Source organism: Gadus chalcogrammus, chromosome 15 (assembly GCF_026213295.1).
Source record: "Gadus chalcogrammus isolate NIFS_2021 chromosome 15, NIFS_Gcha_1.0, whole genome shotgun sequence".
Lineage (NCBI taxonomy): Eukaryota > Metazoa > Chordata > Actinopteri > Gadiformes > Gadidae > Gadus > Gadus chalcogrammus.
In genome coordinates, this window is record NC_079426.1 from 9,242,036 (window position 1) to 9,265,431 (window position 23,396).

Sequence of the window (23,396 nt, forward strand, 5' to 3'; positions counted from 1 at the left end):
ATATGTCAACGCAGACAACATTCCCACACACATATTATGAATTGTGTATTCTTGCCAACTCGTGTACTAATGTAATAATGTTTAAGGGTTAAAATAATTTCGGGCCTAAAAAGCTTAGCAGTAAAGACATACAACCCTCAGTGGCAAACTGATCTCCCACGCGTATGCGCATGCGCAATGTACATGTCTAGAGCAGCCGGGTACAGAGGACAGTGTGGTAAGAAGCCAACGTTTTTATCATTACATTTAATCGAAGATCGGTTATTGTGAGATGTTATTCCTATTTCGATCGCTGTTGTGCAGTAGACGTTTGAATCAGGATTATTTTCACAATTAAAATGTTTTCTATTGACAACTACCAGTCGTGATATTGGCTAGCACTGGTTAGCCGGGGCCTAGGTTGTTGATAACAAAAACCAGCACGAGTCATGCGCGTTTACTTGCTAACGGACTCATCTACGCGTAGTCTTATTTCTACATGGTGAAATCCTTTTATAAATATATATACATACACAAAGGCACTGGCTTGCTGTTACTTTTTTACGTTAGTCGTCCTGCTTTGCAAGTTGGGAGTTTTGTTTTGTTGATAAATAGCTACAGCGTAGTAGTTAACAAGCTAGGCGTATTGCTGCTGCTAACTAGCTGAGGTAGCAAGAAGGCTTGGCTGGCTACGCTATCATGGTTGCTGTGTCAGCAAGAGCTAATCGTATGCCTTTGGGTTTGTTTTAAAGAAGGAAGCATTTAAGCTGCTGCGGAGACTCTCCCTTTTCCCGAGTGAGCCATGGCCCAGTTCGGGGGGCAGAAGAACCCGCCATGGGCGACTCAGTTCGCCACTGGTGCGGTGTCCCAGCCTGGCCACTCTGGACAGTCTCTTGACCTAAACAGCTTACACTGTGAGTATCAGACACCAAGAGATTATGGTCAGTGCTCTTTCGTTTACATTATGAATGGTCGGCCAGTGTTAAAAAATTGATGTCAAATATGCACGTGCTATTGTATGCTGATTGTGATGATAATAACAATAATCAAGACGCATTACATTTCGAATACTATATTTTATTTATTCGTGGTGGTGCATAATTTAACGTTTTTTGCGTATAGCTCCAAGTCATCTTTTGTTAAGCATTCGTTATGCATAACTATATAATAAAAATCATTTTAACTGTTTTTAATCTCTGTCAACTAAGTGTAATATAATACCTAAAACGTATCCTTCCACTCCTAAGTATGGCGGCTTTCTGTTACTCTTTAGCTCTCGGAGTGCAGCAGCCATCGCTTCTAGGAGCTTCTCCTTCAATGTACGCACCGCAGTCCGCCTTGGCAGCCGCCTCCCTTGGCAACCAGTCTGCAGCAAACTACCAGCTCTCCCAGCAGACCGCCGCCCTGCAGCAGCAGGCTGCAGCTGCTGCAGCCGCCGCAGCTTTGCAGCAGGTGAGTAACAGGCCGGCCCCCAGTTAGTGACCTATTCATTCACTGGCTTGTCTTGTTTTAAATGTATTGCTTGTCTCACAAGTCCTGTATTACACTTCCAGTCTCAGATCAATACTGCCCTACAGCAGTATCAACAGCAGCAGCAGCAACAGCAGCAGCAGCAGCAGCAGCAACAACAACAACAGCAACAACAACAACAACAACAGCAGCAACATCAGCAACAGCAACCGCCCCCACAACAACAGATGTATAATGTACCCCATCAGGTAAGACCTGCTGCCTTAGCCACTGATTAAGTACGTGCTCCTGTTTTTTTTATTATAACTTTTGTGTTGTATCATGTCTTATATTTTGTCAGCAATTTCAATGAGTGTTTGATCTTAATGTCAAATCATGTTGATTTCTATCAATCCAAAATTGAAAAAACACAAACAGCAACAGCCACCACCTCCACAGCAGCAGCTGTACAATGTCCCTCATCAGGTAAAATACTGCGCTTCTAGGCACTGGTGTGCTATTTGCATCTGTGCTCTATATATTATCTTTCGTCAAACAGTGGTCTTAATGGGATTCTGCTGTTTGTTTCTGCACCAAACATTGTTATTTATATCAATCCAAAATTAGACCACCTGTATTGCCATCTTCACATATTCCAAGTGTTATTTGGAATACAAATTTTAAGTGACTTATCCCATAACTAAAGAGTCCAGCCTGACCTGCTGCATTACTGCGGCAAAACATTAAAACAGTTTGGTTCAATTGTCTATTGTAGTCATCTTCATCATTTCCAGTGATGTTGACAATAAGACAAGTACTTAATAATGCTGACTATGTTACCTTTGTTTGGAACCTGATTCATTCAAGTGCACCCAACCACATTAATAAGGATAATGGAAAAAAAATCAATGAAGCCTCTAGTGAATTGTAAAAATATTGCAGTGTGTTTTGTGGTAAGATTGACCCATGGTAGCCAATCCACTGTTGAACGTTTTTCCTTTCTCTCTCTCTCTCCCTCACCGTGTTCAGCTTCCACAGCCTCAGCAGGCCCTGCTTTCTCAGGTAATGAGCTAACTAGGGGAATAATACGCATCATGTGTAAATACATAATTTGTTCCAGTGCTTCCATAATGGTCACACAATAACAGAAGCAGCTTTCCCTCTCGCAGCCCTCGGGGGCCCTGCCCACCAGCCTGGGCATGTCCAATCAGCAGACGGCCCAGATCACGGTGTCCTATCCAACGCCGCGCTCCAGCCACCAACCGCAGGCCCAGCCCCAGAAGCAGCGTGTCTTCACCGGCGTGGTCAACAAACTCCACGACACGTTCGGCTTTGTGGACGAGGACGTCTTCTTCCAGCTTAGGTAACATTTGAACACGTAGTGTCTTTTCCTGTTACAGATGGCCTGTGTACCCAATAATATCGATTTTACAATTGCTTGTAGGGAGATATGAGTCAATGTACTCAATTTGTCTTCGTGCCTGGTGTGATGTACATAATAAAGTATGATTTATTAATTTAATGCAAGTACAATTTTTACTGTCTCGTCCTGCCAGTGCGGTGAAAGGGAAGACCCCCCAGGTGGGCGACCGGGTCCTAGTGGAAGCAGTCTACAATCCCAACATGCCCTTCAAGTGGAACGCACAGCGCATCCAGACTTTACCTCAGCTCTCCAACCAATCGGTCAGAATGCCCGACACGGCTTCCCTCTTCAGAGAACGTCAATTAGGCCAGAACGAATACAATATACTGATATATGCTGAATATTTTTCAGTGACATTTCAGTTTTTTTAATTATTTGTGTAAACTGAAGAAGCAATCACACTTTTTAAAGCAGTTAAAGTGCATAATGGTGTACATTGATTTGGATGTATAAATATATTAAGCTAGAGTCAATGCTCTTATTAACTGACCCGTGAGTTGCATGTTTATTTCTGCTTCAAAACGATTGAGGAAGATGTCACCAATGTCTATACGGCTAGCGTCTTGTCATGTCCCTGGGGACCTAGTAGAGATGATCCCTTTTTTTAAGAGTGGTTGGTTACCATGGCAACTGTGTGTGTGTTGCTGACGTGTGTTCCCGCTCCTCACCCTGAATCAGCATCAGCAGCCTCCGCCGTTACCTCAGGCCTCGCAGCAGCTGGGCAACTTCTACGAGCCGCCCATGCAGCTGCGGTACTCGGACATGCACTCGGCGCCGGATAACCGGCAAAACGTAAACCCTTTCCCGGCACGTCTCGCTCATTCTCAGACCCGCCTTCGGGCCCAACCTGCACCACATGTTGTTTTTCTTTCTGTTTTTGAAGGGGGCGGGGGGGGTCAGCATAGTCTACTGGGGGTTTGATCAGCAACCGAAGGGTTCTAGGTATAAACACCTGTGTCCGCAGCCTACATTTGGGGATCGCCTAAAAAGATGCCTGACCCCACTATCCGCTCATTCATGTACTTGACGTGTATATTTAAAAAGATAACTCACTGGAAGGCTTGTGTCCTAAAGGCCTGCATAGTGATAGTGTCCGGTTGTCTGTTACTCTGCTGCTGGTACTTTAGCCAAATACACTATTCAAATCACTGTGGTCCAGAAAGGAGTTCATTAGAATTTGTGGATATCGCTTTACAGCGATTGGGAACATTGTACGTTGCAGTGAATTCATATATTATTGCGTTCTTAATCATTGGGTTCAATATGTTGCTACATTACTTTGCAAAAAATTTCAAATCAGAATTACAGGTAGCTGTCATTCTGGACACTGACAATAACATCAGACCCCCACCCTTATCTCCTCCCACCTCCAAACAGAACCAGCCCCCACCCAACATGATGAAGCAGGGCCCGCCCATGATGCAGTCCTTGCCTCCCCCCAACTCCTTCAACGTCCCCAACCAGGGCCCCCCACCCTCCCTGCTCCAGCCCCAGATGTCTGCCGCCTCTCTGGCCCCTCTCCTGCAGAACCCACCCCAGCCCCTGCTGCCCCAGCCCCCGCCCAAAGGTAAGCAGACAGGAGACCCTCCATCAGGTGATGTTGATGGACGTTGGTCCATGTTGAGCCAGGACCTCGTTTTCTACCTCACAGGTGCAGCCGTCCCGTAAAGTATTTATATTTATATATATATTCTTAGATAAGTCATTCACATTTTCTTTATTATAGTTTCAGACATCATTCACGATCACAATACATTCGCACAAAGATAAGCATTCATAAGTAATGGGCTTTAGCCGTGACCTGACTTAGTAATTTAGTGTTTATAATCTTGGTGTTGGCCTGGGACTGCAGTGATCCCTATTGTAGCACCCAACCTAGGGACACGACATGCAGTGGTCCTGTCTCGCGCCACTAGCCTGGAGTTAACGCTGCCAGGCCAGGTGTTATATTCCCACGAGGGCGCTCTATTATAAGATACAGTGCTCCAGATGGCCAGTCCTGTACGCACTCACAGTGTTGTCCACCTGGACTCTTTGTATAAAGTTGACCACTAAACGGCATATATTACACACCACTCATCACAGAACATACCATTTTGGGAATAATAATTAAAAAAGGTAATTTTTTGCTGTCGACACCATTATTGGCTAAATGAATGGATACCACCGTACTCTGTAAACAACGTTCCCTGTACTGACTGAGTGTTGTTTCTGTATTTCTCCACGTCTGTGGTGCTGAAGGGGGGGCCCCTGTGTTCGCCCCGGATGTGTTCTCCGGGGGTCTGCTCCAGCCGCCGGTGAGGATGATGCCCCAGCCGCAGCCCGTCAGACGCATCGAACCGCCCCCACGCTTCCCCAACCGCATCGACCGCGGCCCCGAGCTCATCCTGCGGCCCAAGGAGGAGCGCAGGTCGGGAAACGCGGCACACCTAGTTCAGCTGGCTGGTGCTCTAGTCACACCTAGTTCAGCTGGCTGGTGCTCTAGTCACACCTAGTTCAGCTGTCTTCTGCTCTAGTCACACCTAGTTCAGCTGTCTTCTGCTCTTGCCACACCTAGTTCAGCTGTCCTCTGCTCTAGTCACACCTAGTTCAGCTGTTTTCTGCTCTAGTCACACCTAGTTCAGCTGTCTTCTGCTCTAGTCACACCTAGTTCAGCTGTCTTCTGCTCTAGTCACGACTGGTTAATCTGTTTAGTGCTCCAATCACACACTTAGTTCAGCTGTCTTCTGCTCTAGTCACACCTCAGCTGTCTTCTGCTCTAGTTATACCTAGTTAATCTGTTTAGTGCTCTAATCACACACTTAGTTCAGTGGTCTAGTGACACAAGGTTTAGGTGTCTTCTGCTCTAGTCACACTTGGTTTAGCTGTCTTCTGCTCTAGTCACACTTGGTTTAGCTGTCTTCTGCTCTAGTCACACTTAGTTTAGCAGGCTAGTGCTCTAGTCACACACTCTAGATTTCACGTACTTTATTATAATTGTTCCATACTGTACGTTTAACCGTGTCTGTATTCCTTTGTGGTCTAGCCGTGACAGGGAGCGGGAGCGTCGGCGGTCCCGGGAGCGATCGCCCACCAGGAAGCGCTCCAGGGAGCGTTCCCCGAGACGGGAGCGCTCGCCCCGCAGGCCTCGCAGGGTGGTCCCTCGCTACACGGTCCAGTTCTCCAAGTTCAGCCTGGACGGGTGAGTAGGCAACACGCCGTCGGCCATGTTGGCGTTGTTTTAGTGCTAGGGTGTGTTTCTTTATGGGCGTTTACTTTATTTAAAGCTAGCCCATTTGACCATATATTGGCAGATGATTGGCAAAGGAGCGCGATTATCTCTTCTTCCTTTGTGGTAGTGTGTTTAGAGTTTAATTTGCTTGTTTCAGGATGATTTGGTTTAGGTCTTAGTTTTATCATAAATCTGCATGGAAGCGTGGAAGGGAGTGAGTGGCACATGTGGGGGAGGGGAATATGTTAAATCTTGGTTTTATTAGTTGTAGTTTCTGCAAAACGTCATGCAAAGGACCCATGTGGACGTGGTCATGTCCACCACGATGGGCCCCATCCCTAAAGGCCTTATTTGTATTTCCTCCTGCGTCCTTCAAGCTCCAACTGCGACATGATGGAGCTGCGCCGCCGCTACCAGAGCCTGTACATCCCCAGCGACTTCTTCGGCGCCGTCTTCACCTGGGTGGACGCCTTCCCCCTGCAACGGCCCTTCCAGTTCGGCAACTACTGCAACTTCCATATCATGCACAAGGAGGTGGACCCGCTGGTGAAGAACACAGCCGTGCTGGACCCGCCCGACGCCAACCACACCTATAGTGCCAAGGTGGGACCATCTGTTGGTTGACGTCAGACTTGACGGTGTCCCGATGGGTCTGGTTGAGCACGAATTGTCGAGGGAATAAAAGGGGGAGAAGATAGTGGAGTGGTAGGGGGGGCTGGATGTTGTAGTGTTAGGTTCAACTTAGTTTAGTGTTTGACTCTGCAGAAAGGTGCAGCATTAGTTCCCCAGTGTGTTCGTAGCCTAACCTATATAGGCCTCCCTGGGCATCAGGAGTCAACTCCTACTGGCTCCCATCCACAAATTAAATATAATTCGCTGTGGGTTAATGCTAGATCACTTTGATAGTAAAATAGTAGCACCTGACTTTTGTTGTGGGACCCAGTAAACTTGTTGTATCATTTTTTATCTCTGGTTGTTATCCAGTTTGCCTGGAACTAGTGGCTCGGTCACAATACGGCCCTGCTCACGGAGTCGTGGTCCTGTTGTTGTCTATGCCTTGCGCTCGTATTCCTGGCTGATGTCCGTGTCTGGTCCTGCAGGTGATGCTGCTCGCTAACCCCGGTCTAGAGGAGCTCTACCACAAGTCCTGCGCTCTGGCCGAGGACCCTCAGGAACTCCGAGATGCCTTCCAGCATCCGGCTAGACTCATTAAGGTACACCGCACGCCCATCGCCCACGTCCCTCACGTGTGCTTCCTTCGTGGGGAGGGAGGGAGGTAATGGTGGCGTCTGGGCGGTTTGAGTAGCGTAGCAGAGCGCTAACCGTGAGGTCTTAATCTTATTCCATCGCTGAATTCTCATCGTGTTTGTGAAAGAAATACATCGGATGTTTTTCTCAACGGGCGTTCTCTATAGCCTCTTCAGTCTCTCCTCTGATACTCATGACCAAATCATTATTTTTTACTTTTTTTGAATTATTACTTTTGGTTTCTCATCCCGTCCTGTTCATCACAATCACCGTTTTTTTATTATTTTTGTTGATTTGCTTGTGTGCGTCCCTCTCTCCGTGTGCAGTTCTTGGTGGGGATGAGGGGGAAGGACGAGGCCATGGCCATCGGGGGCCACTGGTCCCCCTCCCTGGACGGAGCCGAGCCGGAGACGGACCCCTCTGTCCTCATTAAGACAGCCATACGCTGTTGCAAGGCCCTCACTGGCATAGACCTCAGTCTGTGCACCCAGTGGTAAGTACCTTCTGTCCGCCACCTCACCCTACCACGGTCAGACCTCTCGTGAATCGATGCAAGCAAGCAAAAAATAAAAAAAAGGCAAAGCTAAAAATCCAAAATTCAAACGCTGCATGAATGTATAACTTCGGCAAGCGATTGTTTTTCTTCTCTTCGTCACATCCGGTTGCTATTTTCTGTTCTTCTTCATATTAATGATAACTGTGATTTTTGATTTGCTACTTTATATTTATTTAAGCGTCGTCGCTTTTGTGTGCGTGTTGTCCTGCCTCTCTATACATGCACACGTATATGTATATAAATCTACATATACACACACTCACACATGGATTTGATGAAAGATGGCGTGCCTTGATGATTCTCTGTGGCTGGATGAGCAGTGGACTGGAAGACCGGGAGACGCCGCCATTATTTTCTGTTGTTGTCGTCGTTTGGTGGTTCTATGGGCTCTGGTTAAATATCTTGCATATTTAACTCCACTTCATTGTGTTCTTTTCATTCTGTCTCTACTCCTCACAACCACTCCTCCCCCCCCTCCCCCCCACCCCAACCAGCTACCTGCGCTACAGCGCATACATACCATAATCTGGTGTTAGATGCAGAGTGCTCTTCTAATTGGCTGGCCGGAGAGGGAATAACCCGATGGGGTCGTGTTTTTGATTCGTGTACTTTTGTTTCCTCTGTAACTGTCATGTCGGCTTTTATTGTCAAATTGGCCACCCTAACCTACTAAGTCCCTGCTAGTTGATGGAGAGATGCAGCCTGGGTTTGTTTACTCGTAGGAGAGAGAGGGCTGACAGTAATGAAGCGCGGAGGGGGAAACAGGACTAGCTCTATTTGTGGGGGAATAGAAGGCTTGTCCTCGTCCAACCTGCCTCTGCCTCTCTCTCTCTCTCTCTCTCTTCCTATCTCTATCTCTCTGTGTCCTGACGAGAATGTTTCTTTCCAATGCGCCCTCTTCCTTTGCGACAGGTATCGCTTTGCAGAGATTCGCTATCACCGGCCGGAGGAGAGTCACAAGGGGCGGACAGTCCCCGCACATGTGGAGACAGTGGTTTTGTTTCTCCCGGATGTGTGGCATTGTCTTCCTACCCGCTCAGAGTGGGAGGGGCATTCGCGGCGACTCCGGGAGCAGCTGGCCGAGAAGCTGTCGGCCGAGCGAAAGGAGGCGGATGGAGAACAGGCACTGAACCCGCTAATCCCTCTCTTCTCATTTCCGCTTCTCACAGGAAGGCACAGGAATTACCACACAAAACACAGCTAAAAACAAACACCACCACATGCACTCATACACACCCACGTGAGACACTCGCACACAGAGATGTCACACGTCAGCACACAGGCACACACTATCGCACCATCAAACGCCTGCCCTCAAGCCCTCCCTACCCTGCTGTTGTGTCCCCTGCCCCTCCCCTTTCCTCTGTCTGCATCCTTCACTCTGCCCCACAACACCTGACAAGACACGTACTGTCCCAAGGAGAGAGAGACTAGCATCCATTTGATAAAATGACCACGCGGTCCCAGCTGATGACACAGCTTCCAGCTTTCTTAACGCAATTTAAAACGGGATGAAAACTACCCTCGTTAATTCCTTTAATAACTATGATGATGATCCATCAAACGTGGCTTGCTATCAAATGGTTTTCTCAGAAATATGGGTTTGAGAGTCGATTGGGGTTTCATTTAAATGTTGGTGTTGGGAACCATTTTTGATTGTTTCAACCTTAGCTGGAATCTGTAGAGTCAGTTGTGTGAGGGCGTAATGTTTTTGGTCTAGTTTGTGTGAGTGTGTGTTTTCTATGTAGAAGATCAATTTGATATCGGCTGACTTGGGAAAAAGTGACCATCCCCCAGACCCCACCCCTAAGTCCTGTGTCCTGTCTGCACTTGGTTTTTTTGCTATTGTTTTGGGGCTACATGTAGAACTTGGTTCTTCCACTGCAGTTGGTTGGACGAATGGCTTATTTTCTATGGGAACAGTCCTCCCAAGATACCCGCCCCTCCCACCCCCTCTACCCAGTCATAGACCATACTAGGCCCACCCACCCATTCACACTCCATTCAGAGAACAGCTCCAGGTCACCTGATGTACCTACACACCCTTTGGACACACCTGGTCATTTTTATTTTTTTTATTTTTTTTGTTGTGTTCCACAGAACTGCATTGATTGGCCGCTGGGGTTGTGGGGGGACATTTCCTTTTTTAATTTGTTTAATTTAATTAATTTTTATGTTTAGAAGAGCTAGTGGAGAGCTTCCCTGTGTTATCCGTCAGTGGCAGTGGAGTAAAGCACAGCAGAGAGACTATGACAGACACGATCATGTGACCCTGCTTTTTGCACACGTCAACTCTTTTTGAATCACACCGGAGGCCTGGAGCTGTGTGTGCTGACTGTTGTGTTGTCCCTTCTCCTTCCTCCCTCTCTTTCTCTCTCTCTCTTTCTCTCTCTCTCTCTCCTTTTTCCTGTGTGTCTCCCGTTCTGTCGCTCTTTCTCTCCATCTATCTATCCATCCATCTGAATCGTTTTCCCTTGAAGGAGGAAGAGAAGGAGGACGAGGAAGATGCTAAGGAGGTCACCATACCAACCCACTGGGATAAGCTCGACCCAAAGTCCATGAAGGTACGGCGGGTTGTTCTGCAACAAGAACTTGCATACCTCCAGGCTAGTTTTTAGTCTTGGAGACATTGAATTCAAAAATGTAGTTTTTCAAAAGTATCCCTGTGTCTCTCTGAATCCGGAGAGTCCCCCCCTCTGACCTCTCTCCTCCCCCCTCGCAGGTGAACGACCTCCGTAAGGAGCTGGACTGTCGCTCCCTGAGCTCCAAGGGGCTCAAGTCCCAGCTGATCGCCCGCCTCACCAAGCAGCTGAAGGTGGAGGAGCAGGTGGAGGAGGCCAAGGAGCCGGAGAAACCCGAGGTCAAGGTCCCCGAGGAGGAGGAGCTCCCGCAGGAGGAGGATAAAGAGGTAGGTCCGGTCGGGCTGCTCTTTCATGGTGGGCGCGTTGAACCACAGCCATCCAAAGCCGTCTGTGGAGATCCTGGAGTCTGCACAGATTTGCATTTGATCAATAAATGGGTATGATATGGTTCCAAATCCGCAAGCTACACTCTGTGCCAGACGTCCCTCGGGACGGTGTCTGGCTCAATTTGAGTTTTGCTAAATAAGCGCCCGGTCGGCTTTCACCTGACTCTCCCTGTATGTGGGATCGTTGCCATAAAGTGACCCAACATGTCTACGTTTGACCTACATTTCACTCAGAAAGGTTGTTTGTTTTCTATGCGGAAACAACATCCTCTGCATAATTAGAACTCAGCCCCCAAATTCTTGCATAAGACGGACACTAAAAACGACTACTACAAAAGAGGGCATATTATTAGAGGGCCAGCTAGTCTGGTGGTGGTTTCACTTCCAGATGAGGGATCTGGTTTAAACCTTTTAAACCAATCATGTTGTTTGAGGCAGGGATCTGTAAGCGTGTAATGGGGTAGACACAAACTCGACCAGCAGTTGAAAACTGTAAAAAGGTAGTGAAAACGTTTCAAGTCAACGCCGTGTAGACTTGCCACTGTAGTAACACGCTTCATCCACTCGCTCTCAACTCGATCTCCCTAGCAAAAAGAAAACCAGGCTTAAGTCTGCCCTTTCAGTTTCCAGCCCAGGCTCTGTGCCCCCAACCCTTCTTACACAGTAGGACTACCAAGTCCCAGATCAGGGTCCACCCGTCCGGGAGTCATGATGACGCCGTATGTAATGCCAGCCAGCCTTCGATCAGGCGAACTGATCCGTCTTGTAGGCACTCCGTCTTGTGTGCGGTAGCTCTAAACAGGGCGTGTGATCTCGGTGCGTGTCAGGAGGAGGAGCGGCGGAAGCTGGAGGAGCTGGAGCGCCAGCGGCGGGAGCGGCGCTACGTGCTGCCGGAGGAGCCCACCATCCTGGTGTACCCCAACTGGGCCGCCAAGAGCGGCAAGTTCGACTGCAGCATCATGTCTCTGAGCGTGCTGCTGGACTACCGGCTGGAGGACAACAAGGAGCACTCCTTTGAGGTGAGACCCCCCCCCTTCCCAAGCTACCATGTTTTGTGGTACAGAGCCCAACACTACAATCTTGTAGTACAACACACACATAGTTAATCATTGTGGTAGCCTACCTTCCAGGAGCACTTCCAATTATCTTTGAACGCTGTTGCGTTCATACTTTGTGTGTTTTTTGATCCCCATTCTCATCGGATCCCACCACCAGGTGTCACTGTTCGCCGAGCTCTTCAACGAGATGCTCCAGCGGGACTTCGGCTACCGCATCTACAAGGCCCTGGCCTCGCTGCCCGCCAAGGACGAGAAGAAGGACAAGGACAAGGAGAAGAAGGCCAAGAAGGAGGTGACGGTGACGGCGCTGGCGGTGGCTACTGCTACGGCTACGTCGGCAGCGACGGCGGTCGTGGTGGTGGGGGAGAAGAAGGAGGGCGGATTGAAACGCGACATCAAGAAGGAGGAGGAGAGCGAGGAGCCGGCCGGGAAGAAGACCAGGGAGGACGAGGAGAAGAAGAAGGTAAGCGCGTCGTGTGGGTGGGGAGACTCTGGAGTCTGCACAGATTTGCATTTGGTCAATAAATAGATCCAATATATTTCCAAGCCTGCAAGCTACACTCTGTGCCAGACGTCCCTCGGGACGGTGTCTGGCTCAATTTGAGTTTTGCTAAATAAACGCCTGGTCGGCTTTCAACTGACTCTCCCTCCATGTGGGATTGTTGCCATAAAGTGACCCGACATGTCATCTTTTTACCTATATTTGACCTAGAAAGGTCGACCATAGGGCAGGCAAATATACTCTATAGCACCCCCTGTAGGATGTACCATCAACAATTAATAATTAATTAATAACATCAGAATCCTGATATGGAAGCAATGAAAACGGATACCGGCATGAATTGACCCCCTGCCCATCTGCCATCCCCAGAGCGAGGAGAAGGTCCCGAACCTGAAGAAGGAGGAGTCTCGTGAGGAAGAGGAGGGGGAGGATGAAGGCAGCACGGCCAACGCAGAGGAGTATGACCCCATGGAGGCCGAGGACGCCGACGAAGAGGAAGACAATGGTAGCCCTTCATGTACCCGAGGCCTGCGTAGCTCGATTTAGATTATCTTCAAGGTTGTATCAGCGATGTTGGGAGACGTCTCTTCTGTTGGTATTTGAAGCGAGATCCCAAACAGAGCCAGCCCGCCCCTCCCTTCCGTGTTTCGTGCATCCAGTAAAAACTATCATGAGCGCAGCGCAAAGCCCCACAACACCCACCCCTTGTCGGTGGTTGGTTGGAATACTATTTATTTTGGTTTTGAGTGGTTGGGAGTACCATCTGTTTTTGTGTACGATCTCGGAGCATAGGCTGCCTACAGAGACACGTTTTTTTGACGGCCTGCTTATGGGGCGGGCAGCTAGCGGATCGTGAGGAAAGATCAGATGAATGTGATCATTTATGTTTCGGCCTAGCATCGCTGATACAACCTTTAATCTGGAACAAAACACTAACTGTGAACACGCTCATACATTGCCTACAAATGTCTCCTTAGTTTTTCAGACTTCACCCGCTCAATGCTTATGACTATAAACGCTTTATTTATGTAGCCCCTTTTTTTATGCAGCACCCACAAAGAGTTTGACAAAAGACGAGGCAAAATACAGCCGCTTGAATCGGAGTGATGAACTGACCACATTTACTTCTCCCCGTCTCAGATAAGGAGGACGACGACTCCACTGAGAAGGAGCGCAAGGAGGAGCGCAAAGACGAGGGCAAGGCCTCCAAGGAGAGGGCCTCTAAGGTGGGTTCCTGTTTTCCACACGCAGCATAACTATATTGGGGCCTTTTCACAACCACACACAGTCATGTAATCTGTGCAGTCTCTTTTAACCATAACCATCCATAGCCGTCTGTGTAGAGTCTGGAGTCTGCACAGATTTGCATTTCAGATCAATAAATAGAAACGATATATTTCCAAACCTGCAAGCTACACTCTGTGCCAGACGTCCCTCGGGACGGTGTCTGGCTCAATTTGAGTTTTGCTAAATAAACGCCGGGTCTCGCTTTCACCTGACTCCCTGTATGTGGGACTGTTGCCATAAAGTGACCCAACATCTTTTGATTGATATTTGACCTAGAAAGGACGTTTATTTTCTAAGCTGAAACAAAATCCTTCCTCCTCTTAATTAGCACTCGGCCCCATTGGCTTTTTTTGTAATTAATGCATAGAACGCTTAAAACAACTACATAAAAGGGCCTATTATTAGAGGGCAGGCAAGTCCAGTGGTGGTTTCACATCCAGCTGAGTTTGAACCCCAACGATCCTCTAGCAAGATGCTGCCCACGCCGGCTCCTTCCAGAGTCACTGCGAGTCTCTCACCATGAGAAAACAGTCGTATGTTGGTCTTAAGTGTTGGCTGGCGTCTCCCCTGCAGGACAAGGAGAAGAAGCTGATGCTGACCTACAATAAGGAGCTGCTGATGGCCTTTGTGTACTTTGACCAGAGCCACTGTGGCTACCTGATGGAGAGGGACCTGGAGGAGATCATGTACACACTGGGGCTGCACCTCTCCCGCGCTCAGGTACACTCAATCACGCACTCAACGCGCACAGACACACAACTGCTTGTTTATATCTTCTTCCTTTAAGCCTCCAAAAATCTCCACAGATTTAGCATTTGATCAATAAAAATATGTGATATAGTTCAAAACCTGCAAGCTACACTCTGTGCCAGACGTCCCTCGGGACGGTGTCTGGCTCAATTTGAGTTTTGCTAAATAAACGCCTGGTCTCGCTTTCACCTGACTCTCCCCCAAAGTGGGACTGTTGCCATAAAGTGACCCGACATGTTATCAGTGGTGAGCAGGTGTGGGGTTGATTTGAACCAATGCTGTGATGATGTTAAACGTAAACTATTCGGTAGATGCTAGGAGGAAAGCATGCATGTCCATGGGATAGTCTTTCATTTGACTCTCCCTCTGTGGGATTGTTGCCATAAAGTGACCCAACGTGTCCTCTTTTGACCTTTATATGAACAAGAAAGATTGTTTATTTTCCATGCTGAAAGCAACCTCCAACCTCTCCTTAAATAGACCTCCGTCCCATGCTTCTCCAGCACAAGCTTTTCCACCAAATGACTTAACCCTCTTTCTCTGTCGCTCCGTTCCCAGGTAAAGAAACTGTTAAATAAGCCGGTGGTCAAAGAGTCCTGTTACTACCGCAAGCTGACGGACCTGGGGAAAGACGAGGCCCCGCCCTCCTTCATCGACACCCAGGTGGAGCACCTTCTGGGTGAGTACCTGCCTCACACTTCCTCATTTGACCTTCTAGAGATGGTTAACATGGCCAGGGAGTTTGCCCATATTCGGTTCTATTTCCACTGGCTTTGTGAATCTTTGGTGAAGTTTCTTGAATGACTGACACTCAATTGATATGCTTGGGCTTCTTTGGGTCAGTAACCATTAGAACGGTAATACCAGATGGGTGATGTTGTTGTCACAGCAGCAGAAGTTCAAGAAAGTTAATTTATTAAGGGACATTTTAGTAACGATATGCAAAGAACTACAGAAAATAGATGAAGTTACAAATCGAAACAATACGAAAATTGGAGGAAGTGTAGAATGTAAACGATTGACCGTAGTAGAAATCATTGTTGACATCAACTTTTATAATTGTTATCGCCGGTCTCAAGTGACGGGGTCTCGATATGGGGAGAAGATTGGCTACATCTGTGGATAGTCTGCACAGAATGGCATTTGATCAATAAATAGATCCGATATGTTTCCAAACCTGCAAGCTACACTCTGTGCCAGACGTCCCTCGGGACGGTGTCTGGCTCAATTTGAGTTTTGCTAAATAAACGCCTGGTCTTGCTTTCACCTGACTCCCCCTCCATAATAACTGATATCTACGGTCTGAAGCGACGGGGTCTCGATACGGGCAGAAGAAGGGCTACATCCAGAACTCTGATCAACCAAACCTTGTCTCCCAGGCAACCGGGCTCTGCTCCCGTCCCTGACGGCTCCGCCTATGGCCGAGTCCAGCGAGTCCGGGGGTCTGATCGTGTTCAACGGCGCCATGGTGGACGTGGGCAGCATGATGACCAAGCTGGACAAGAGCGAGAAGGCCCGGGAGGAGATCGAGCAGAAGCTCATCATGCTCGACGCCAAGATGGGTACGATCCCTCAGAGAGATGGAATACTGTGTGTGTGCCAGTGGATTTATGTTCTTGTATCGCAAGCTACACTCTGTTCCAGAAGTCTTTTAACCATAGCCATCTGTGGAGATTCTGAATCTGCACAGATTTGCATCAGATCAATAAATAGATACAATATACTTTCAAACCTGCAAGCTACACTCTGTGCCAGACGTCCCTCGGGACGGTGTCTGGCTCAATTTGAGTTTTGCTAAATAGACGCCTGGTCGGCTTTCACCTGACTCTCCCTCCATGTGGGATTGTTGCCATAAAGTGACCCGACATGTTATCAGTGGTGAGCTGGTGTGGGGTTCATTTGTCGCAATGCTGTGATGTTAAACCTAAATTATTCAGTAGCTATTTGTAAGAAAAGAATAATGCATGTCTATGCGATAGTCAAACAGCTAGGGTTTTTAGTTGTATGTGTTTTTGTTTTTTTTTGAAGGAGAAGATGAAAAGAAGTAGTATTCCCTTTATTGCAATATCCCAATATGATGCATGCCCAGACAACACCATCTTCCCCTAGAATTAGGGAGTATTTAGAGGCTATTGGTGTGTTTGTATGGGGTTATATACCTATCTAATAGTGTCTCAATTAGATCAACTAGATCTCCTTGCTTGTGAGCGAATGAATCAACATTAGTTCCCTCACTCCCTCACTCTGTCTCGGACCCAAACCTGAGTTCTCGTGTCTCTTGACTCTGCTCTCCTAGATGAGGACACCAAAGCCATGGGCAGCATGGAGCAGGCCAACAAGGCGCTGAGCAAGGAGCTGGAGGAGGTGAAAGGCACGCTGGGCCTGACGCAGGAGACCCTGAAGACCACCGAGGAGCTGAAGACCACCTACCACCGGCAGATCAACACGTGTGCCGGCAGCCTGACCTCCGCCGTCAAAGAGCTGCTGGCCACGCTCGGAAAGGTGACGCCATTTTACTCCCATGGTCGTTTAGTAGACGCTTTCATCCCCAAAGAGACTGTTGGGGAATTCAGAAACATGTAAGGGAAGATGGGCAGTGAGCTGGTCAAAACTGCTTTTTTTTTTAAAGATTGTACTGCTTCCGCTCAAAATGAGTAGTTTAGTTTCTACGGTTGAAAAATGTTTCATTACAACGGTCTGTTAATCACAGCAGCTATGTCTGCTTTTCAGAAAAAAATGGACTGCTCTAACTTACCCATCAGAATCAGCATTAACTGTTTGTTTACTTCCTGTTCTAGGACCCACAGGCGGAGGGGTCTCCTGAGGCAGAGAGTAGGGGCCCAACTCCCTCGGCTCAAACCAACGGCGGCGACAACTGAATGAATCTGTGATGTGAATTTTTCTTCCCTACTTGTAAATAAGCGCTTTTCGTTTCTTTTTTTATTGTGATTTTTTTTTCATTTGATTTGATTACACAACTAAGATTTTGTTTCATTCAAGTAATTCTTTTGCTTATTGATGTTCTAATTTTCTCTCAAATGACACTTACTCAAGCTCATTTCATGATTTGTGGTTTTTCATAGCTTTGTGTGAATGAGTACATTTTCATTAAATTTTTTACTTGGACATTGCCATCAGGTACCACATGTAAATCTATGCCAGTATGTTGGCGTTGTACTTGATGCCAAGATATTAGGTTCCCTGTTTAGCAATAAAAATATATATATTTATTTGCAAGAAAAAATATATTTAAAGAAATAAAAAACTACTTTTCAACAGCGGATCATGAGACGCTGGCTCCAGCCGGTGTCACAAAAAACCCCACTACTTCATGAAATATTCTGTTCTGTTAAATTACTTAATGTGTTCCAATAAACACATTGTACCTTTTCAGAATTCCTCTGTTTTGCCCTGTTCCTTTAGGCCATGACTATGCATGATTCCCTTTCCACGAGAAACATCCATCCTCTTAAACTTTACTTGTTGCTGGCCCTTCTGGGCTAGAGCATGGCTTTGTTCTGTCATGTGGTGTGTTCACACTTTTAGACCTTCTTTATAAGGGAAGAATTCATCTTCTGTTTGACGAGGAGGGAACTACTGACTACATGGGAACCAAACAATAAGCTTAATGAATGTCTCTTTGATGCTGAAGGAATTAAGATTCATATTTTGAAATTCACTTGAAGTCTGTACATTTTATTGTTTTGAAGTGTTGGTCAAAGAAGAGCCAAAATCTAATTTAATCAGACCCTGTTGAAGGCAATTTTTATTTTTCTATTGACATTGTACTCTTTGGATGTCTTGTGCTTGATTAAAATGGTTCATTTAACACCATGTATTCGCACAATATATATTTTTGTGACTAGACATGCTTTGTCTTTCGATAATGTGGAAATGAACAGGGGTGACAAGTGTGTAATGCCCCAAAATGAACAGCTGGAGGCAGCACTGCTCAGGAGCTAATTTTATAACTTCATAATGAGCGTCCTAAATACATCGATACTTGTTTCACTTAAAAGTAGATCTGCGCGCTGAAAAACATTTGATGTCTTGTTATAACAAATAACTCGTATTTTAGATTAGAGACACACTGTCATTTGTATGTTAAGTTGAGAAGACAGGACAGTTATGACTGCTGTAAATAAATAGAGACTTAAAGGTCCCATGACATGCCACCAGGTGTGGTGGAATTAGCCGTTCTAAGCCGTTCTGCAAATGTCATGTGATCTTTAACCATGTTAGTTTGATTGTCAAGCAAAACTTGGACTGCTTAAAAGAACCTTCCCAAACAAGACCTGTTCTGTGATGGTCTTTGTTTGGCAACCGTTGACCTAAACTGAGAATTTCAGATGGCTCAAAACTTAGTAGGCCTGTTTGCCTTGTCAACTCTTTCAGAACTATGCTCCTAATAAACGGTAGGTATAATCGACCAGTTTTCATATTCCGTATGAGACAATTACCAACATTTAAACAATCTATATTTTTGTAAGTATACTCTAGTTATTTTCCCAAATCCCTGACAATGATGCTATGGATCCAGGAATAGGCCTATTGATCGCCTACATTCCATCCAATATAACTGAGGTGAGGTGACGTAGAGAGTTTTTACCAATGTATATAATGTTTTTTTGCCTTTAGTAAGGCAATGACCGTTTCGAAAGTGTTTGGCCAATTTTATCTCGTTTTATCTCATGAGACATCACCAGCAACACTTTCCCAGGAGCTTTAAGTCTTTGGAGTAGTTGGACGATGGGGGCATAGGGACTTTCCTGAAATTGATGTAATGCTGGTCGCTGCCTTTGTCTTCTCTCTCGCCACTTCCCCACTCTCTGACTGACATACACACACACAGACACACAAAACAGGGTGGGAAAGGAAGTCTTTCTTCCGGTCAATGTGCAAAAAGGGGATATTGGCAAGAAGCTAGGGAACACAAGGGACCTTTTAAAAAAACCGATATCATATTACTGTTACTGTCAACATTGAATATTACTCAGCAGCCACCACTTTAAATGAAAACGATTATCACTGTAAATCAGGAGTATTACTCCAAAACCACGAGCATTACTGTAAAACAATGGGTTGAATGTTTTTGTCTCAAGAAACTGGTCACACGGATGATGCTTTCAACACGAAATTGTCACTAACTATGTGCATTGTCAGTATGACCCTCTCTAACTTGATGGTTCGGGACCCACTTTGGGTCTTTGGGTCTCTAATAATAAGATAAGAACCCCTATTGTGAAATGTAACATTACCTTCAAACATTACCTTCAAAACCACCAGTGCTGTTGGCCTAAAAAGATCTGGCTGTGTTCCAGTTCATTGTGAGCGAGGTCCACCTGGTTTACAGGTTAAGCGTGGCCTCCATCTCCCTGTCACTCTGCAACCCCCATCATGGTATCTGTTTTCACTGAACATTTTATACCTCTCTGGCTGAGGGCCCTTGCTTTAGCCTGGGCTCCAGCGCTCTAAAACTGGCAGTGCTGGGAGTTGTCACACTCGGTTCCTAAAGGAGAGGATAGGGTGTCCAGCCAGGAAGACTCTCCCCTTTGATGGATAGCAAATGGCAGTGAAATCCTGTGCTTTTGCTGTCCTATATCCAACAACAACGCCCGCAGAAATGAGCTTCTCACTGCTTTCTTTCTGAACTTGAAACCAATACATGTTTTGTTTGTTGTAGGAGCAAATTGTTCAGTAGATTTCAGTTACGTCGTACAATTACAGCAGGCTGATTGGACTGGCGATATTTGGCCTTATTTGGGCAGCAGTAACTATGATCTGATTTTCCTGGCCGCAGCTTTTAGGAGATTGATTTCATTTGTTTTAGTTTAAAATTAGCGGTGAGATTGCTCCACTGAAAATTACAAAGAAAGAAGGATTAGGATTCAAATTGGTGGTCGCATCAACTTTCATAAAAAAATGCAAACCTTCGTAAGCAGTCGACACAGGATCCACAGCATTCCACTTAACTTAAACATTGCAGAGAAACAGTGACACCTCACTGTTCGTCATATAGGAATCCCATCCGTAAAGGTAAAAATGCCCTGAATGCTGTAACCGATTGTTACAAGAAACCATGTGTCTGCATATTGTCTCATTAAAAAGGGGGTTAGGAATCTTTCCATCACGGTCCAGTTTTCAACAACATCTCTTTGTCCTTCCACTCGTTCTAACAATGACTTGTCAAGGCGATGCTCTAGCAGGTTATAGGAGTGTCAGTTAACGCTTTTGTTCAATTCCTCCCCTTCGGAACGACATACAATATCACTTGTCCTGATAGGATTGCATAGACATGCAGACAGATTCACACACAGACACAAACGCGCATACAAACATGCACATGGGTGAGCACTATAGCAACATACAAGCTTGCAAGCAGGAGGGAAAATATATCCATATATGTGCAAGGTCATGCACATGTGACGTGTGAAATTTGAACTCACCGCAGAGAGCAGAGCAGGTAACCCCACTCTTAGGCCCAAACAGAGGCTCTTTGTAGCCCTCCCCTCCCACACACACACACACACACACACACACACACACACACACACACACACACTTTTCACCTACGCATGCACACACAGAAACACACACACACACTTTTTCACCTACACATGCACAAACACACACACATACACACACACACACACACACACACACACACACACACACACACACACACACACGTGCAAACACAATCACACACCTTTCCCACATCCAACACATTCATGCACACAATCGCACCCTCTCCTCTTTAACCCCTCCTACCATTAAAGAGTTGGGGTATGGGTTGAACAGTCCATTTCAATGCAAGGCATGATGACTTCGGGCATCAGGGGGTAGTAAAGAAGATTTAGCTTAGCAAATAGTCAGTTTGGTTCTTTGGCAACCTCTCATGAGCCAGCTCCAGCCCAACCCCCTCTCAGGATGCTTGCTTTTCATGTAAATAAGGCTTCTGAAGTTGCGGGGCAGGGTCGCGGATGTCAGGAAGCATGTGCAGATGCGGTGTGACGTTACACTGGCCGTATTGTTAGCCTAAGTGCGTCTAGAAAGGAAAACCGCGCGGGGTCCATCCCAAGCCTCATGTTCCACTACTTTTAGTTCCACACTAAAATAGCCTTGAAACGCTCTGCTTTCCCTTGCATGAGTTATGGCTCCGTGCTCCTCTGGTTCCTTCCCCCGTCTTCTTCTTCTTCTTCTTTAGCGCTTGTGTGCTTGGAACGTTGGGTCTCTTTGATTGCCCTTTACGGTCCACCCTCTGGAACACACACTTGTGGATCGCTCCGCAAACAAACCTTCATTTGAATGTACGTAATATAATGTACGCCTATGTCCTCTCTCTCCGTAGCTAAGAAACATTCCTCCTGGTTTCTCCTAGCGGGTCAGCCATCCAGTGTGCATGTCTTATGTCTCGGCAGTTGTTACCATGACAAGGGCCTTCTTGCAGCATCGCAATCCCCCTGCTAAAAGCCCTGGGAAGCCCCTTGTGTGCTTCCTGCATTGTTTCCTCTCTTGTCCACCAGTGACATTGACATGACAGCAGCAGAGGGAGAGGCCTTGAAGGCTGCGCCTATAAAGCATCATGAACACCCCATGTCACTTTCATGGGTCAAACCAATGGTTTCATTGCATGGGGGAAAAACTCCAATGAAACGCCTGCTTTGTCATCAAATGCACCCCTATGCTAAATGTCCTTCTTTCATGTTCTGAACCCACTGTTGTCCCATCCAGATACATACATGGGCATAAAATCGTACAAAATAATACTGTCAAAATGCCAAGCAATCAAGTCTTCCAACCAGCGACAGCTTATTCATTACACCTCGTGGTCTTTTCAGCATTAGTAAGGTTTTTTCTCTCTCTCTCTCTCTCTCTCTCTCTCTCTCTCTCTCTCTCTCTCTCTCTCTCTCTCTCTCTCTCTCTCTCTCTCCCGGCCTGACTGGATCGTCTTTCCCAGTTAGGTCCTTCTCCCCTTGAGGTTCGCCAGGGGAGTCCTGCCTCCACCAAAGCAAACAAACAAACAGGAGCCCGTCGTTGCTGCTCTCGGCCTCCACCAGGCTGTTTGATACTCTAGGAGGTAACTGATACCTGAGAGCTCCCATTGACTGCTCCTTGTCTCTCCAGCACGGCAGGCCCCTACTGGAAGGCCAGGGGGGGGGGGGGGGTTAAGTCAAGAGGAGAGGCTGCCCAAAGACCCCTATTTCCTTTAAGATCAGCTCAGCAAAGTGGTGTAGTTGTTGAAGGAAATGATCCTCTCACTCTCTCAAACTTTCTCTGGGAATACTGGGTTACAGTGTGAGAAAGTTCCACGGTTGTTATTGACAACATAACCTCTGGGGCAGCTGTCCTTCTGGGAGCCTAGCAGCGAACGCATGCCTCTCGAGACAAGGATTGCTGAGAAAGACCCTCCAAACTAGGACCAGTTATCGACCATACATATCTCCAGACAGACTCCTCTGGAGAGTGGTCCTACAGCCCGGATGGGGCTGTTTGGGTCCGCTCCACCTCGCACTGCGTTTTAAAAGGGTTTCATATTTCATGATTTAACTCCAGTTAACCAAGGCCATAATGGCATTCACCTTTTGGAGAGGAACTCGGCTAGATCCAAAACAGATTCTTCCCTCCCTCCCATGACTACTCACGGGCCCCTAAGGGAGCGCATGTCACTCGATAAGATAATCATGGCGCCCGATTGGACTGTTGCCAGAAGCAATGTGTAATTTAGTAAAGCTAACATTTCCATTGTGTAATTGCACGGTGAGCTTTCGACAACGTGAATACAATTATGGGTTACAAAAAACAGCACCGGCTCCACAGAGCAAACAATGGCCGACAAACACAAGAAGCATTCCTGTTCCGGTCGCAGATTGGTTGCCCTGGCGAAACCTCAGTCATTCATAGATTCAGCAGATGGGGATTGTAGATTTAAGAGATTGTCAGGAAGTGGCCTACATATGTTTGC

The 23,396-nt window shown here is 46.8% G+C and overlaps 1 protein-coding gene across 4 annotated transcripts; it reads left to right on the top strand.

Annotated features, from left to right (window-relative positions):
• The first annotated feature begins 125 nt into the window (after positions 1–125).
• On the top strand, positions 126–19,448 carry ccar1 (cell division cycle and apoptosis regulator 1). 4 transcript variants are annotated; one of them, XM_056610135.1, is made up of 27 exons: positions 126–217; positions 732–893; positions 1,253–1,431; positions 1,533–1,697; positions 1,867–1,914; positions 2,458–2,490; positions 2,583–2,791; positions 2,985–3,111; positions 3,530–3,658; positions 4,229–4,418; positions 5,093–5,261; positions 5,877–6,032; positions 6,440–6,665; positions 7,163–7,276; positions 7,637–7,803; positions 8,779–8,989; positions 10,347–10,430; positions 10,589–10,774; positions 11,662–11,853; positions 12,050–12,355; positions 12,764–12,899; positions 13,535–13,620; positions 14,255–14,401; positions 14,990–15,110; positions 15,811–15,993; positions 16,728–16,933; positions 17,230–19,448. In XM_056610135.1, exons 2-27 carry the CDS (start codon positions 782–784, stop codon positions 17,308–17,310), a joined length of 3,963 nt encoding a protein of 1,320 aa, XP_056466110.1. In that variant the 5' UTR covers positions 126–217; positions 732–781; the 3' UTR covers positions 17,311–19,448. The 4 variants fall into 4 exon arrangements, with proteins under 4 accessions (XP_056466110.1, XP_056466111.1, XP_056466112.1 ...); XM_056610136.1 differs by having other exon boundaries at positions 3,530–3,643; XM_056610137.1 differs by having other exon boundaries at positions 2,598–2,791.
• The last annotated feature ends 3,948 nt before the right edge of the window (positions 19,449–23,396 follow it).